The sequence below is a fragment of the Staurois parvus genome, unplaced genomic scaffold, assembly GCF_062004578.1.
Source record: "Staurois parvus isolate SC_StPar_1 unplaced genomic scaffold, SC_StPar_1.0 ptg000347l, whole genome shotgun sequence".
Taxonomy (NCBI): Eukaryota; Metazoa; Chordata; class Amphibia; order Anura; family Ranidae; genus Staurois; species Staurois parvus.
In genome coordinates this window covers 5,841,788-5,859,592 of record NW_028318143.1, presented here as the reverse complement: position 1 = coordinate 5,859,592, position 17,805 = coordinate 5,841,788, and the positions used below count along the sequence as shown (strand labels likewise).

Below are 17,805 nucleotides of genomic sequence, written 5' to 3'. Positions count from 1 at the left end.
GAGAGGTGAGAACACTCACAAATACATATGTGAAATCCCCAGGCAGAATCTTCAGACTACTTTACAGTTAAGACAATTGCCTTCTGTTAGTGACCATTTTAGACCAAAGATGGCTACAAGTGGAACCAACGTAAAACAATGAAAATTAAAATATAAAAATACACACACACAGAAAATAAAAAATATTTAAATATACTTGTTCATATCGTACTGATATGGTAACCTTCTCTAAAGCCCAACTCAAGGCACAAAAAAAACCCTTACAGTGGGGCCCTCCCCATACACTGCAAGGGTTAGTCTAGGGCAGGGGTTTCCAACCTCTTGAAACAAAGGGCCAGCTCACTGTCATTAAGGTTTAAGTGGGGCCGGACTGTGGCCAGTGTGAGTAAAAAATGTCCCGCATCAGTGGAAGCAAACACTGCCCCACCATTGGTTTTAGCAAGACGTATAGTGCCCCATCGTTGGCTTTAGCAGGAGGAATAGTGAACCGTGCTTGCTATCAATTGGAGGCATAGTGCCCCATCGATTGTGTCAGTGGGAGAAATAGTGCCCCATCATTGGTCTTAGCAGGAAGAATAGTGCCCCATCGATGGTGTCAGTGGGAAGAAGAGTGACCATTAATGATGTCAGTGGGAGGAATGGTGCCTCATCATTGGTGTCAATTGGAGCAATAGTGTCCCATCATTGGTCTTAGCAGGAAGAACAGTGCCCCATCGATGGTGTCAGTGGGAGGAATGATGCCTCATCATTGGTGTCAATTGGAGCAATAGTGTCCCATCATTGGTCTTAGCAGGAAGAATAGTGCCCCATCGATAGTGTCAGTGGGAAGAAGAGTGACCATTAATGATGTCAGTGGGAGGAATGGTGCCTCATCATTGGTGTCAATTGGAGCAATAGTGCCCCATCATTGGTCTTAGCAGGAAGAATAGTGCCCCATCAATGGTGTCAGTGGGAAGAAGAGTGACCATTAATGATGTCAGTGGGAGGAATGGTGCCTCATCATTGGTGTCAATTGGAGCAATAGTGCCCCATCATTGGTCTTAGCAGGAAGAATAGTGCCCCATCAATGGTGTCAGTGATAAGAAGAGTGACCATTAATGGTGTCAGTGGGAGGAATGGTGCCTCATCATTGGTGTTAATCGGAGCAATAGTGTCCCAAGGGCTGGAGAGAGGCAAGCAAAGGGTTGCATCTGGTCCCCGGGCTACAGTTTGGAAACCACTGGTCTGGGGAGTTGCAGAAGAGGCTCTATTACTTATCTGACTCCTCACTGCAGCAGGCTTTCCACCAAGCTCCAGTTTGGAGGCAGGGCATCATCATCATCCTGTACAGTGTAGGGCTATTAACCCTGTATTGTATGTGCTAGAGGCAGTAGTGGGACTGCGACTGGGAGCAGCTTACAGAGGAAGCTGCAGTGGGCCAGTCATACGGAAGGAGGGAGCCTACTGCAGCGAGAAGATACATAATACTGCAACCCCTTAGAAATAATGACCATTAAACCTTTTCAGTGCAGGGCAAAAGGTCCTGCTTCAAGGGTACTTTTTGTTTTTTTCCTGGAGTTGGGCCTTAACAGCCCATTGGCACTTCTACAGCCCACTGCAGTGTGTTAACATACATTTCACTGTGGATAGGCTGCGATCGCACCTCAGCAGACAAATCAATGGCCATGCACTGTTTTTGTTGGCACACTTCTCCATGTGTTATGCATTGGCAGCTACTGTAAAGTGCCTTGGGATGCCATTCACAATGAATGGCACATAAAGCCGTAGAGGGTGATGGAAGAGAAGCCGCAGAAGGTCATGTGACAGCTAACCTAAAGGAGGCTTAGGAAAAGTTTTTCTTGTTTTGTTAAATGCCAATGGGTGGGAAGGATGGTGGAGAATTTCCTATGGGCACCATCTCCAAATTGAAGGTATGTATTAATACACACCTTCATTTTTAATACAAAAGAAAAAAAAATCTTGAGTGTTTCTTTTTTACAAAGTAATCTGCAATAAAACATAATTAGTAAAAAAACTCTCATCTGACTGTCCTGCCATAGGGTACTTTAATATTTGATACCACGGTTCTCTGTTCACCAGTGCTGTATGCACGGTGACATTAAATAAGCCCTTTTGTCTTTGATTGTGGACTTTTTGTCTTCTCTAATCTAACTAGGTTCTTCTTTAGAAAGTCAAATGACATCAATAAATTCTGAAGGTCCAACGATTTCAGAGACATTGCTGAACATAGGTGGGTTACGAGTAAACTTATGTCCTTTATGTTCACCTGGGGATCCGGCCAGTAACACACTTCCTGTCTTAGGGTGTCTCCACTCAGAATGGAGGAGCAACTGAGACACCTTTGGACAGTAGCTTTGTCAGTATAGAGAGAGGGTAGTGTTAAACTTGCAGATTTAGATGGATTTGACTAACAAATTAAAGCTGAACTCCGGCTAACAGTGTTTAAGCAGTTACAGCAAAAGTTTTGTTTTTCTTTTAGGATACAAGTTTTACAGAATTTAATAAAGAAAAGCAGACCATTTTAAGCCCCCCTTGTCAATAGCAAATGGTTTGTCTCACCCTTCTAACTTCCACTTTTGCTGGACAGCTTGTTATGTTATAAAATAGCAGACTTTCTGATGGAATCAACAGGGAAAAATAAAGGATAAAAAAATGAAAAAAGAAAACTAATGCAGCCCCCACATTAAAGCAGCAGTAAAAAGAAATAAAATAAATCCACTGCAAGGTAATGTCATATTGTGCTAGCATGCATTGAATAATTACCTTAAAACGAAGGCCTCCAGCGGCGCGCTTTCACTGCTGCAGAGGCTTCCATCTTCCCCCGGTCATCTTTCCAGGTTCGCGAACTCCGACTGTCTGACTGGCCAAGCCACGATGACGTCCCTCCCATGCATGCGTGTGGGAGTCCCAGGCCACGGCACAGTACTCTGAAGGAGCAGCACTGGTATGCCGTTCCTTCAGAGTGCATGCGCTGGCTCTCAAAAAGAGCAAATATTTCCTAAATGGTGTATGTTTAGAAGATGTTGATTTTATCTACAAGTAAGCTTTATTTTAAGCTTAGGCTGGCCATACACTATACAATTTTCTGTCCAATTTCCTTTAGATTTACCTTCAACTATGTAGCGCAAGAGCCTGCCTAATTGGATACAATTGAAATTGTTGTCAGGTTTGACCTCCTATTATATGTTTTTTGGTAAATCTAAACCAAAAATCTCAATAAAATTGTATAGTGGCCAGCCTTACCTGTAGGTAAAAGTTAAAATAAAGAGTTTACTACCACTTTAAAGGCCAGTTTACACCATAAAAGATGCATTTGCATTTTACGCATTTCCACTTGACACATTTTTGACAGCCCATTAAACTCAATGCGCAGGAACACGGAAAATGTACGACAGGTGCAACTTTTAAAATCTCACCAAACCACACGGTGCAGCTCAAATCCTGCACGCACGCGTTACATTTTCAGGAATGAATGCATGTGGGGTAGACGTGGGGGGGGGGTGCTGTTACTTTAGGTCAGAAGGGTTAGGCAGAAAGTACACTGACCCTTTAAAGGCAACCTGTATTGACAGATGTTATCATTGCTGCCATCCTTCTAAAAATGCTAGTTACCTGACAGCCTCTGTTTTTAATACTTTCAGAAATTTTGACCTGGAACCAGCATGCACATTAGGAAAATCCAAATGAAGTCAGAGCTCTTAGTTTGCTGAAGCCTTTAGATCAGCATGACAGTCAGGGAGCTATTTTCAGGAGAGGAATCAAATAATGACAGCCAGTCCTTAGTGCAGGTTGCCTTTAAATTGATCAATAGCTACGGAGTAAGTACCGGATTGCCCAAAAATCTACAGTTGGTCCAAAACAAATTATGGGATGAACGTTGAACTCAAAAGAAACAGGAATAAAATGTACCAGAGTTTTTGCCCTGCCTGGTTGCACTCCCTGACTCCTTCTCTTTACTTTTAGGTCTTCGTGTGGCTCCACGGGAGGCATGCGATGGAGATCCAGATGAACCTCGGGTGGACATTGCTGAAAGACAGTGTAACACGGTGCATGGTTACTGAAGATGAAGAACTCTATTCACCCACAAGACAGCAGCATTCAGCACTTTATTTCTCCATGGACCTAATACAAGAACTCAGAGCATTCTGGGAGTTGTAGGCTGGAAGCAGGACTTTCTATACAGTAGAGCTGAAGTCACAGCTATAAGGCCCACAAGTACCAGTCAAGGGGAGGGACATTCTAAAATGTAAAGAAGCCGGGGCAGCTGAAAGGAGAGAGAGAGAGAGAGAGAGAGAGAGAGAGAGAGACTGTTGGAACCATGCTTCCCGATCCAGGCCGGGTCGAGCTGCATTCAACAGAGCTGTTAGTGAGCCGAGCAGCAGACTGCTGTGCCGAGTGATGAACAGAGACTGTTCTGGGGAGATCCGTCAGCATCCGGAGCCACTGTAAGAAATGCCACTACAGCCGTATCGCTATTTAAGGGGGTCCCCCACTGCATGACAACTTGCATTCTTTCAAGACTGCTGCAGAAGAACTGGGTGGGACAGCCACTCACCCATATTTCACTGTTATGCATTACAGTTCTTGTTGCAACGCAGGCCTACTTGGGCTATGGTCACTTCTTGACACTATCCTTGATCACAGCTAAATACACTGTTGCCATCTATTTCTGTAAGATGCCGCCTTTTACACTAAAGCTGCCACATAACCCAGACTGCTGAATTGGTTGATCATTTCTCTTCCTGTTTAGCAGACTCTGTCAACAGTATTTACCTTTGCTTAGCCATCTTAAAGGGGTACTCTTACTAAGTCCAACCTTTCTTTATGAACTTCCCCAATAACTTAATAAAAGTGAACTTCCCCATTGACTTCCCATCTTACAGTGAACTTCCCCACTGGCTCCACATCTTAAAGCAACATCACCCTGGTTTGCGCACCAACGTAAAGGGCCCCAATAAGTCGGCAGAAGCTTATATCAAAGGACTATTGAGACCTATGGAGTCTGCCTGGTAGCATTACTAGTGTGCAGGAAATTTGACGGACTTTCAGCCTAAGAGTAGACTCTACTAAGTGCTCCTATAGTGAAGGAAATAAGTATTTGATACCCTGCTGATTTTGAATTTTTGCCCACTCACAAAGAAATGATCAGTCTAAAAATTGAATGGTAGCTGTATTATAACACTGAGAGACAAAATAGCAACACAATAGCTGTTCAATGATGTCAGGGACAAGATTCTAGACCAGCAATGGGCAAACTACGGCCCGCGGGCCGTATACAGCCCGGCGGAACTTTTAATCCGGCCCGCGGAGCGTGATAAAAAAAAAAACAGCCAGGGCAGGCAAACATTGGCTGTCAGGATGTGTGTTGGCGGGGCAGCGTGACGAACGTGAGGGGAGCTAGGCTCCTCTCACAGTCCGCCCTGAAGACCGGAACGGCGCGGGAACACGGCGAGAGGAACGCGCGGAGCAAAGGTAAGTAAATTGACACAGGGGGGACTTGGCTTACTACTTGGGGGGGAATAGTACTATGGGGGATGAAATACTATATGAGGGATGAATTAATATGGGGGATGAATTAATATGGGGAATGAATTACTATAGGGGGGATGAATTACTATAGGGGGGATGAATTACTATATGGGGGATGAATTACTATGGGGGATGAATTACTATAGGGGGGATGAATTACTATATGGGGGATGAATTACTATGGGGGATGAATTACTATAGGGGGGATGAATTACTATGGGGGATGAATTACTATAGGGGGGATGAATTACTATAGGGGGGATGAATTACTATATGGGGGATGAATTACTATGGGGGATGAATTACTATGGGGGATGAATTACTATGGGGGATGAATTACTATATGGGGGATTAATTACTATGCTTACTATGGGGGAATATTACTATACTTACTATGGATGGCATGGTAGTGGCTGGGCCGGCCAGCAGCTAGTGGGGGGCATAAAAGTTTTGTAAAATAACTCTTTTTATGCTTTTCTACCTTAAATTAATCTAAACATTTAATGTTACAAATTTTAATTTAATTTATATTAATTCACACATACACATCATTCATCTACTCTTGGTCCGGCCCCCGGGTCCAATATATGAACCCATTGCGGCCCTCAAGTCAAAAAGTTTGCCCACCCCTGTTCTAGACCTACACAAGGCTGGACTGGATTACCAAACTATCACCAAGCAGCTTGGTGAGAAGGTGACAACAGCTGGTGCAATCATTAGCAAATGAAAGAAACACAAAACAACTGTCAGTCTCCCTAGGTCTGGTGCACCATGCAAGATCTCACCTCATGGAGTGTCAATGATCATGAGAACAGTGAGGAATCATCCCAGAACTACACATGAGGATCTTGTCAATGATCTCCAGGCAGCTGGGACCACAGTCACCAAGAAAACAATTGGTAACACACTATGCCGACAAGGATTGAAATCCTGCAGAGCCTGCAAGGTCCCTCTGCTCAAGAAAGCACATGTCCAGGCCCGTCTGAAGTTTGCCACTGAACATCTGAATGATGCAGAGGAGGACTGGTTGAAAGTGTTGTGGTCAAATGAGACCAAAATCGAGGGGATCAAATACTTATTTCCTTCACTGTAAGTGAACTAGCCGGTCATCTTATTGATAGCTATCTGAAATCACTTGGGTTGTGATCTCCCTGATGGAGAGCTATTGCTTACGCTTTTGATACTGCAGTACATATTCAGCCTCACATTAGAGGTACTCGAGTTAATTGCACTCTATTGGTACTGCATTGTCTCTTTGTGTGTTAACTTTGAATCATTGAACTGCTGCATTTCCCTACCATACTAGTTTTGTCAATTCAATCTGTTTGCTTTACCACAGTTGGTGTGTTCCCTTCTTGTGTGACTGTAAGGAGGCCCTGACCAAGGTATTTTGGTGATGTCAGCAGGAGTGAGGTTCTGCCTAGGACCAGGGAGAGAGCAGAGGACCCAAAAAAGAATGAAAAATATTATATATGTTTGTGCATTACATACTGTTATGTTAAAGCAGAGCTCCACGCAAAAGGGGAAGTTTCGCTTTAATTCTTTGTCCCCCGCTCCCCATTAAGGATTGGCACCTTTGGAGAGCAAGGGGGTGGAGCGGGTACCCGAATTTGACAGGTACCCGCTCCCACTTCCACTGTGATTGCCTAGGAGATTGGAAGTGGACATTGTCCTGCCCGTAGTCTTCTGGAACACATGACTGGTCCCAGAAGACTACGGGGCCAATCACAAAGTGCAGCGCTTCTCACGCATGCACAGTGAGCACCCAGCTGTGAAGCCGAAAGCTGTCACAGCCGGGTGCCCACACTAAAGATGCCGGGGAGAAAAGATTAGTTATTATGTTTTTTTTTTCAGGTGGAACTCCACATTAACCTTCCTTAAAGGTCAGACAAAAAAGGCCTTACAGTGCGGCCCCCCCATGTACTGCAAGGGTTAGTCTACGGAGTTGCAGAAGAGACTCTATTCCTTACCCAACACCTCGCTCCAGCAGGCTTTCCACCAAGCTCCGGTCTGTGGCAGAACATCGATGCCATCCTGTACAGTGTAGGGCTATTAACCCTGTATTGTATGTGCTAGAGGCAGTAGTAGGACAGCGGCTGGGAGCAGCTTACAGAGGAAGTTGCAGCATACCAGTCCTATGGAATGAGGGAGCCTACTGGAGTGAGGAGAAGATACATAATACTGCAACCTCCTAGACATAATGAGAATTAAACCCTTGTAGTGCAGGGCAAAGGGCCCCGCTGCAAGGGTATTTTTTGTTTTTTCTGGAGTTAGACTTTAACAGCCCATTCACACTTCTACAGTCCATTGCAGCGTGTTAACACGCATTTCACTGTGAATAGGCTGCGATCGCACCTCAACAAATTAATGGCCATGCACTGTTTTTGTTGGCACACTTCTCCATGTCTTATGCATTGGCAGCTACTGTAAAGTTCCTTGGGGTGCCATTCACAATGAATGGCACAAAAAGCTGCAGAGGGTGATGGAAGAGATGCCGCAGAAGGTCATGTGACAGCAAATTTAAAGAACGCTTAGGAAATGTATTTTTTGTTAAATGCCAATGGGTGGGAAGGATGGGGGGAATTTTCTATTTTGCCTGGAGATGGGCACAATCTCCAGATTGAAGGTGTGCATTGCGCAAACGCTGCTTTTGTGCAATACGCATCTTCATTTTTAATACAAAAATATACACACCTTCATTTTTACTACAAAACAAAAAGCTTGAGTGTTTCTTTTTTTCAAAATAATGTGCAATAAAACATAACAAAACATAGTAAAAAAAACTCTCATCTGACTGTCCTGCCATAAAGTACTTTATTATTTTTTTCCATGGTTCTCTTCACCCTTTTGTTTTTGGTTATTTTGTCCTTTCTAATCTAACTAGGTTCTTGTTCAGAAAGTCAAATGACATCAATAAATCCTGAAGGACCAAAGAATTCAGACAGTCATGAACATAGGCTCTTTACCTGTAGTATACCACCACTATGTGGACACAATGGGTAGCACATGTAGCATCCATAATAAGTGCAAATTCTAGATCTAGACATTGTTGTGGCTCATCTGCTATAAGAAATAAATGAGATGTAAATTAAGGGTCTCACTGAAATTTATTATAAACTGAAAAAAGTGAGTTTTTTTGTAATAAGTAATAGAATGACCTTGAAAGACATTTTGACTAATGCGTTGCCTGCTCCCTGCCCTTCTCACCAACTCATGACAAAGGACCAGCACATCTCACACTGCGCTGTCACTTATTTATTTATTTCAGGTACTTATATAGCGCCGTCAATTTATGCAGCGCTTTACATACATGTATTGTACATTCACATCAGTCCCTAACCCTCAAGGAGCGTACAAATCTAAAATCCCTAACTCACATTCATACATACACATACTAGGGACAATTTAGACAGGATCCAATTCACCTACCAGCATGTCTTTGGAGTGTGGGAGGAAACCGGAGTATCCGGGGGAAACCCACGCAGGCACAGGTAGAACATGCAAACTCCAGGCAGGTGGTGCCGTGGCTGGGATTCAAACCAACAACCCTAGTACTGCCAGGCAGAAGTGCTAACCATTTAGCCACTGTGCTGCCCACTTGCATAACAATGACTCTTTCAGCTGCATCCTGCACAAAGATTTTCCAGCTCAAGGGACCACAATCTATGTGCCAACATCCTGAAAGCGACTGTCACTGGGTTAAGTTAATTAAGCAATTAACTCTTTAAACTACCACCACCCCCTTTTTACTGATACGGGGAACTCATAATCTTAGCAATAACAACTACTGTATGATTTTAGATTTAACGTCTGTAACACACTGTCACCACAGACAGGTGTATTCAGAGATTTGTTATATACAGTAGCACTCTTCAAAAGACAGAGTTTCTTTTAGTTAGACAATGTCAACCCTTTTCAAACAGGGTTTAATACTGAAAAGGTCAAAATGGTGCAAATAAAATATTTACAGAAAATGTTATAAAGAAATAAAGAAACCATAAAGCAACAGGGAATTGAAAAGGAGTTGAAAGAGGAGAATACTTGCAAAGTCCTTTGTTTTAGCAGAGTTCAGTCAATAAGCAAGGTGTTCTCGGCTCTCATAACTTGACAGATGTTCTTTGATGGTAAAACGGGAGCTATCAAATCTGCTTGCAATCTCTTTTTTTATCTGACATCAAGGGGGATGTTGACAGAGACCATCTGACCAAACATCCGGTTTTAGGGGTGAGTGCTGGGAGGTCACAACATTTATGAAGAAGTACCAAATACAGTTTCATATAAGTAAACATTTTTCTGAATACCTACTGTTCACAGTGTGCTACCATGCAGATTATTGTCCAGCATGAATTTAGCTTCAAAATGGATGTAAATATGGCAGGTCTCGGATATCTACACTATATTGCCAAAAGTATTGGGACATCCCTCCAAATCATTGTATTCAGGTGTTCCAATCACCTCCATGGCCACAGGTGTATAAAATAAAGCACCTAGGCATGCAAACTGCTTCTACAAACATTTCTGAAAGAATGGGTCACTCTCAGGAGCTCAGTAAATTCAAGTGTGGTACCGTGATAGGTGGCCACCTGTGCAATAAATCCATTCGTGACATTTCCTTGTTACTAAATATTCCATGGTCAACTGTTAGTGGGATTATAACAAAGTGGTAGCAACTGGGAACAACAGCAACTCAGCCAGGAAGTGGTAGGCCATGTAACATGACAGAGCGGGGATCAGTGCATGCTGAAGCGCACAGTGTGCAGAAGTCGCCAACTGTCTGCAGAGTCAATAGCTAAAGACCTCCAAACTTCACGTGGCCTTCAGATTAGCACAACAGTGTGTAGAGAGCTTCATGGAATGGGTTTCCATGGCCGAGCAGCTGCATCCAAGCCTTACATCACCAAGTGCAATGCAAAGCGTCGGATGCAGTGGTGTAAAGCACGCCGCCATTGGACTCTAGAGCAGTGGAGACGTGTTCTCTGGAGCGACCAATCACGCTTCTCTGTCTAGAAATCTGATGGACGTGTCGGGGTTTCGTGGTTGCCAGGAGAACGGTACTTGCCTGACTGCATTGTGCCAAGTGTAAAGTTTGGTGGAGGGGGGATTATGGAGTGGGGTTGTGTTTCAGGGGTTGGGCTTGGCCGCCTAGTTCCAGTGAAGGGAACTCTTAAGCTGTCAGCATACCAAGACATTTTCGACAATTTCATGTTCCCAACTTTGTGGGAACAGTTTGGGGATGGCCCCTTCCTGTTCCAACATGACTGTGCACGAGTGCACAAAGCAAGGTCCATAAACACATGGATGAGCAAGTTTGGTGTGGAGGAACCTGACTGGCCTGCACAGAGTCCTGACCTCAACCCTATAGAATACCTTTGGGATGAATTAGAGTGGAGACTGAGAGCCAGGCCTTCTCGTCCGATATCAGTGCCTGACCTCACAAATGCACTTCTGGAAGAATGGTCAAACATTCCCATAGACACCCTCCTAAACCTTGTGAACAGTCTTCCCAGAAGTTACCTTACACCCTTCTCCGGCACTCTTCTCTTTTTCTTCTGGAGCTCCAGGCTTTGAGATGAAGTTGGCATCATCCCATACAATGCAGGGCACTGACCCTGCACTGTATGTGGAGTGGGTAGGGACACGGCTGTTCCCAGGAGCACCTTAGAGCAGGAGCATTTTAATGAATGGAGGACGTCTGCAGGAGTAGAAGGAATCTGCACCCCCTAGACTTCACAAGCAGTTGTCCCTTGTCCCACTTTGAGTGTACATTTTGTCTAATTTCTGGAGCTGGGCTTTAATGTGGTCTTCAGAGCATCAATGTGAAATAAAATTCTGGCTGCTGACTATTATTATTATACAGGATTTATATAGCGCCAACAGTTTGCTCAGCGCTTTACAATATAACGGGAGACATTACAGCAACAATACAGTTCAATACAAGAGGGATAGGAGGGCCTGATCCTTGGAGCTTACAATCAATGCCTCTGCACTCTTTTCCCATGGAGTTGAATGGGACGCCCCTTTATATTAGTAGCAGTATCCTAAGTCTATGAGTGCACAGGCTGTCAACAGCCCAGAAGTAAATTTATAACGGCCAGGCTACAGCTGTCAGAGGAGATAAATGCAGACATACTAGAGGGGGAACCCAGATTTATGTTTTGGGAGGAGATAGCAATGAGGGCTGGGGAAATCTTTTAGCAAACATGTACATATACATAAAGTGGTTGTAAATCCTTACATATACCCAGTTAAGTGACTGGCCTCAGGTGATACACAGAGATGAAACAAACCCTCCTACGTAAGTTGTACCTGTTTATCTGCAGCCCTCTCCCCTCTACAACCGTTCAAAGTCCAGAATTTATACAGCCTGTCAGCTTTCAGAAAGCAGGGGGCAGCGAGATGAAGTTACACTCTGCAGAGCTCAGTGAGAGCTGATTGGAAGGAAGGGACCGCCCTGTTTATCTGCAGTATTCTCTTCTCTACATCTGTTCAAAGTGCAGAATTTATACAGCTTGTCTGAGCTTCCACAAGGCAGAGGGCAGGGAACTGAAGTTACACTCTCAGCTCATTGAGAGCTGATTTGAGGAAACCCCCCTTTCACACTGCACGCAGGAACAGAGTCAAAGCTTTCAATCACAGGCTGTGTGCTGGAGATCCCTCCACTGTTACCAGCTGAGATCACACACTGCAGAGCTCAATGAGGAGAGCTCTGAGAGCTGATTGGAGGGAAGAGATATACCCCCCCCCCCCAACCACGCAGCTCAGAGGAATAGAGCTATCAATCTGCTAGAGCTACCTCCCCTGTCACCATTTTTCTCTTGGTGTCAGGAAAACATGTCAGAAGTGATTCATACTGATCACAGAGGAACAAAGCAGCAAACAGAAATGACACTTAGTGCTCTAAATTGAGACAAGTACCCACTATAGAGGGATATACAGTTGTGTTCAAAATAATAGCAGTGTGTTGAAAAAAGTGAATAAAGCTCAAAATCCTTCTAATAGCTTTTATTTCCATACACACAAACGCATTGGGAACACTACACATTCTATTCCAAATCAAAACATGATGAAAAATTTATCACATTTGTGTTGTTGCTCTAAAAAAATTTAAGAAAAGTGAATATTAGACTGTTCAAAAAAATATCAGTGTTTGTGTTCTTCTTTACAAACTCAAACATTCACTATATAAACTGAAAAATGTTTGAAGATTTTGCTTTCCTTTGAATCACTTAATGAATATTTAGTTGTAGTCGCACTGTTTCTGAGAACTGCTGTACATCTGTGTTGCATGGAGTCAACCAACTTCTGGCACCTGTGAACAGGTATTCCAGCCCAGGATGATTGGACCACATTATACAGTTCTTCTCTATTTCTTGGTTTTGCCTCAGAAACGGCATTTTTGATGTCACCCCACAAGTTTTCTATTGGATTAAGATCCGGGGATTGGGCTGGCCACTCCATAACGTCAATCTTGTTGGTCTGGAACCAAGATGTTGCACGTTTACTGGTGTGTTTGGGGTCGTTGTCTTGTTGGAACACCCATTTCAAGGGCATTTCCTCTTCAGCATAAGGCAGCATGACCTCTTCAAGTATTCTGATGTATTCAAACTGATCCATGATCCCTGGTATGCGATAAATAGGCCCAACACCGTAGTATGAGAAACATCCCCATATCATGATGCTTGCCAACCATGCTTCACTGTCTTCCCAGTGTACTGTGGCTTGAATTCAGTGTTTGGGGGTCGTCTGACAAACTGTCTCCGGCCACTAGACCCAAAAAGAACAATCTTACTTTCATCAGCCCACAAAATGTTGCGCCATTTCTCTTTAGGCCAGTCAATGTGCTCTTTGGCAAATTGTAACCTCTTCAGCACATGTCTTTTTTTCAACAGTGGGACTTTGCGGGGGCTTCTTGCAGATAGCTTGGCTTCACATAGGCATCTTCTAATTGTAACAGTACTCACAGGGAACTTTACACCTTCTTTGATCTTCCTGGAGCTGATTGTTGGCTGAGTCCTTGCCATTTTGACTATTCTTCTATCCATTCCAATGGTAGTTTTTCGCTTTCTTCCACGTCTTTCAGGTTTTTGGTTGCCATTTTAAAGCATTTGTGATCATTTTAACTGAGCAGCCTATCATTTTCTGCACTTCTTTATATGTTTTCCCCTCTCTAATCAACTTTTTATTCAAGTTACGCTGTACTCCTGAACAATGTCTGGAACAACCCATTTTCCTCAGCATTTCAGAGAGAAATGCACTGTAACCAGCATGTACAACATTTGCTGCCTTCCTTCCTTAAATAAGGGCAATAATTGCCACCTGTTTTTCAAAGAATGAATGACCTCACTAATAGAACTCCACACTGCTATTATTTTGAACATGCCCCTTTCAATTAGCGATTCAATTACACAGAATCAGCAGCATGCATGTCATGACTGTTGGGTCTGTTGGATTTCTATTACTCTACTACACCTGCTAGTAAATTATTTGCTATGTAGAAATATCATTTCTACCAAAAACAGTGATTGATCCGGTTAGTGATGTCTGACTGCTATTATTTTGAACACAACTGTATTTTGTTTATATTTCACGTCTGAAGACATTTTCTGATTTAGCACAGTGGTAATATATCTTGAACGTTAGCATTTCACTGGTTTTGCTTGTTGCCTGGATTTTTTCTTAATAAGATATTATTTGCTAGGTATTTGTCCCTAAGGAGAAGTAGAACATATGGTGATCACAGAAATGATGAGGCTAAACACTCATGAGACTATGACTTCGAGTTGAGTCATGAGAATACACTGGCCTTTAGGAGATGGAAAATTCCTGCCAGAACTACAGCTGGGTCTATTTATTGTCATGCTAATATTGGTGCAGTAAATCAGACTTCAACTCTAGAAAAAACCTAACAGCTGATTGACAAGGTCTAAAGTACCTTCAACTCCCCATACAGGTTTGGATGACACCTCTTTGATTATTCCCTCTTCAGGGTAAAACACGAGAGAGCCATGGACCCAAGCATGGGAGTATCATTTCATCATCTTTTAATAAAGCAGACTGATATAAAGTGTATTGAGGCCACGACTTTGTACAGCATTCTTCCTCAAACCTTTTAATCCAGAGGAACCCTAAAATTATATTCAGGTTTAGTGGAACCCACGCACAACTTTTTTTCGGCACAGTGCAGGGCACCACCTCGCATCCAATTGAACTTTATGAAATGTTGGTGTGATAGTTAAATAAAGTTCATTGAAAAAAAAGGAAAGGTGTGGTACAGGGCGGTGATTCCTGTCAAACCACACAGTACACCAGCCACTGCATTATAAAGCACCGGAATGGACCCTTACTAAAACAAATTCAACTGGGAATAATGGCAGAATTGCTTCGTACATTGGTGGTCAGAATACCACCCTTACAGACAGCTAAAATAGATAATTTGTGTCCTGGTGCTGGCTCTGCCAAGTGGTTTTGGCCCGGGAACTATCCATCCACTATCAAATAGAAGGTGAACAGGGGCGGACTGACCATTTGGGCACTTGGGCACTGCCCGAGAGCCTGGGGTCAGTAAGGGGCCCCATGAGATGCCCCTGGTAACTTTTATAGGCTTTTTTGGGTGTGCTTTGTGTGGGCAAGGACACAGGGGCCCCATGATCCCCTATTGCCCGGGGGCCCCATGAGTTGTCAGTCCGACCCTGAAGGTGACTCCACTTCAGCTCCAAGGAAACCCTGCTAACCTCTGGAGGAACCCTCGTTAACAATGGCTAGTGTAGAGTCTAAAATGAGCCTGAATCCTTTAAATTATGAACCTATGTATCATATAGAACAGAGTTTCTCAACCTTTTTTCAGTCAAGGCACCCTTTAAAATTATGGACAGTCCTGAGGCACCCCATTTTAGAATGGGGTGCCTCAAGACTGTCCATAATTTTAAAAGGGCACCCCATTCTAAAATGTGAAAAACTATTCTAACAGCAACATCCACACATGTAGGAAACCCAACATTAGAGGTGATTTATTCTTTCAAAGTAAATACACTTTTGCACCCTGGTACTGACTAATACTCCAGTGTCTCCCTTCTACCTCAGTTTTTCTCCATCACTGAGCTGATTTGACCCCAGCACTGATGGAGCAGGACGGGGGGGGCCACACTAGGATGCTGTGCAGGCAGCTGACATCCTCCTTATCAACTGATGATGTCATTGGTTGTCAGGATGCCGGCGGCTAGAAGGTCGTAATGGTGCACAATGAAAACCTGTAGCTTTTTGTAACTAAAAGGCAGGCTTGTTCCACCCGCTGGCTTGTATACAAGTTTTGTATACAAGCACCCTGGTTGAGAAAGGCTGATATAGAAAGATTAAAAAAAGTACTACAGTCTTCTACTGTAGTAGGAGCTAATCCAATATAATGCTGAAGGTCGATTAGGTGTCCTACAATGGCAGCATTACTTTATTCGCTTGCTACAAAAATAGAAGACAGAAACCCAACTAAAAATTAGGATTTTAAGCCCATCCCTTTTTTTGCCCACTCACCCTCTCCCACCTAGCTAATCAGACTTTTTTAAAAATGCGTCCAAGCCCATAAGGAACTTACCTTAATACAAGGTCATTTGACACCAGGTCTCTTCCAGTAGTCTTCCAATCCAGGCTTGCTGTTACCCTCTTGTGCTGTCATAACAGTGGTCCTTTAAAGCCTCTTTTCTGGTTGGCAGCAATTTTCTTAGCATTTTACGATGAACTGCACATGCGCACCTTGGTATACAATGCAATGCATGTCTCAGTGCTGGAATTAGTTGATTCCCGTGTGCATGCAATGCTATCCGGGGCAGCAAACTGAGATGGGCATAGATGGGGAACCCAGAAAAAGACCAAGTGAAAATGGCAGGTAAGTGTTTCATAATGTGGTGCAACTATGCTGTGCATAGCTGCACATTGTGCCAAAAGCCAACCCACTTCTAAGTGAACTTTGGTTCCATTTTAAGATTTAAAGTGTTACTAAATGCAAATTATTTTAGTAAATATAAACCGCTAAAAACCTTTTCTCATCAGCAATATATAGCAGTCTTGTGACTTCTATCAGTGTCCGATTGGTTAATCTTGTAGGAGGAGTTTTCATTCTGCTATGACTGTCCTATGAGGCTGCATAAAACCTGGCCTTATGTCTGGACAGCGCTGATTGGCCCTGTGCTGATCACGTGCACCCTCTCAAAGGAAAAAAAAACTCTCTAGCAATACACACTGAGCATGTGCAGAGTGACTCCTAGAGCTCTGTACTATCAGCAGATGGATTGGGGACAGTAAAATAAGAGGAGAATCAGAGCAGACAGGATCAAACAGCCTTTTTACACAATGCAGAGGATTAACCCCTTAGGTTCCCCAGTGAGTATAACAAGCATGCTTTACTGCATATACAGACTAATTTTACTGTTGTGGATTTAGTCACACTTTAAGGACCCAGGTGATGACAGGTCCACAATGTATAAGTAGTGCCTACGTCATCAAAAAGACAGCTGGGCATTGCAAGAAAGACTCTCTCACATTGTAGAGCAGAACAGTGAAGAATCAGACCTGAGCTTTTTTCAATAACTATTATTAACTAATGACAGGTAGAGTGGGAGGTAACAGGGTATTTTTTTAAATGGCCAGAGATGAACTTCCACAAAGGCAAGTCTTAATTTTATTTTTTAATTTGACAAAATCACACAACTTGACCGTCTCCAAGAGCAGCCTTTTTTCATGGGTGCCATGGAACCCCTGGGTGTCTTCTGGGTTCTTTCAAGGGTGCCTTGGTAAAATGCCTACAAATTGCCCCAAAATGCCTAAAAATTGTACAAAAGCCAGTTGGTGGATCAAGCTTGCCTTATTAACTGCAAAAAGCCAAAGGTTTACATTGTGCAGCATTACAACCTAGGGCACCATGTGGGCCAGCTACTGGAGTCCTAATAACCAATGATGTCCTTGGTTGATAAGGAGGACATCAGGTGCCTGCACAGCATCCTTGTTTGCCCCTTTCCGTCAGCACTGGGGGTTAGTTGAGTGATAGAGAAAAAATGAGGTGTCCTGCATGTGTAGATGATTCTGCGTGATGCAAAACTTTTAGTTTATACATTTTAGAATTGGGTTCCTCAAGACTGTGCAGAATTAAAGGGTGCCTTGACTGAAAAAAGGTTGACAAACACTGTCCTAGAGAAAAAAAGCCAAGCATCCGAAGGCACCCAGAAAATCCAGAAGGTCTTCCTCCTCTTGGAGCGATTTTCGTTTGTTTCCTACTGCATTTATGAGACA

The 17,805-nt window shown here is 43.4% G+C and overlaps 1 protein-coding gene across 2 annotated transcripts in view; it reads right to left on the bottom strand.

Moving 5' to 3' along the window:
- The window catches only part of DNAI3 (dynein axonemal intermediate chain 3), a 131,492-nt gene that overhangs the window by 103,130 nt on the left and 10,557 nt on the right, over positions 1-17,805 (bottom strand). For both annotated transcript variants that reach the window (XM_089684409.1, XM_089684411.1), the window contains exon 2: positions 3,910-4,026. In XM_089684409.1, the coding sequence (XP_089540535.1) occupies positions 3,910-4,024 (115 nt within the window). In that variant the 5' untranslated portion in view covers positions 4,025-4,026. The remainder of the gene's footprint in view (positions 1-3,909; positions 4,027-17,805) is intronic.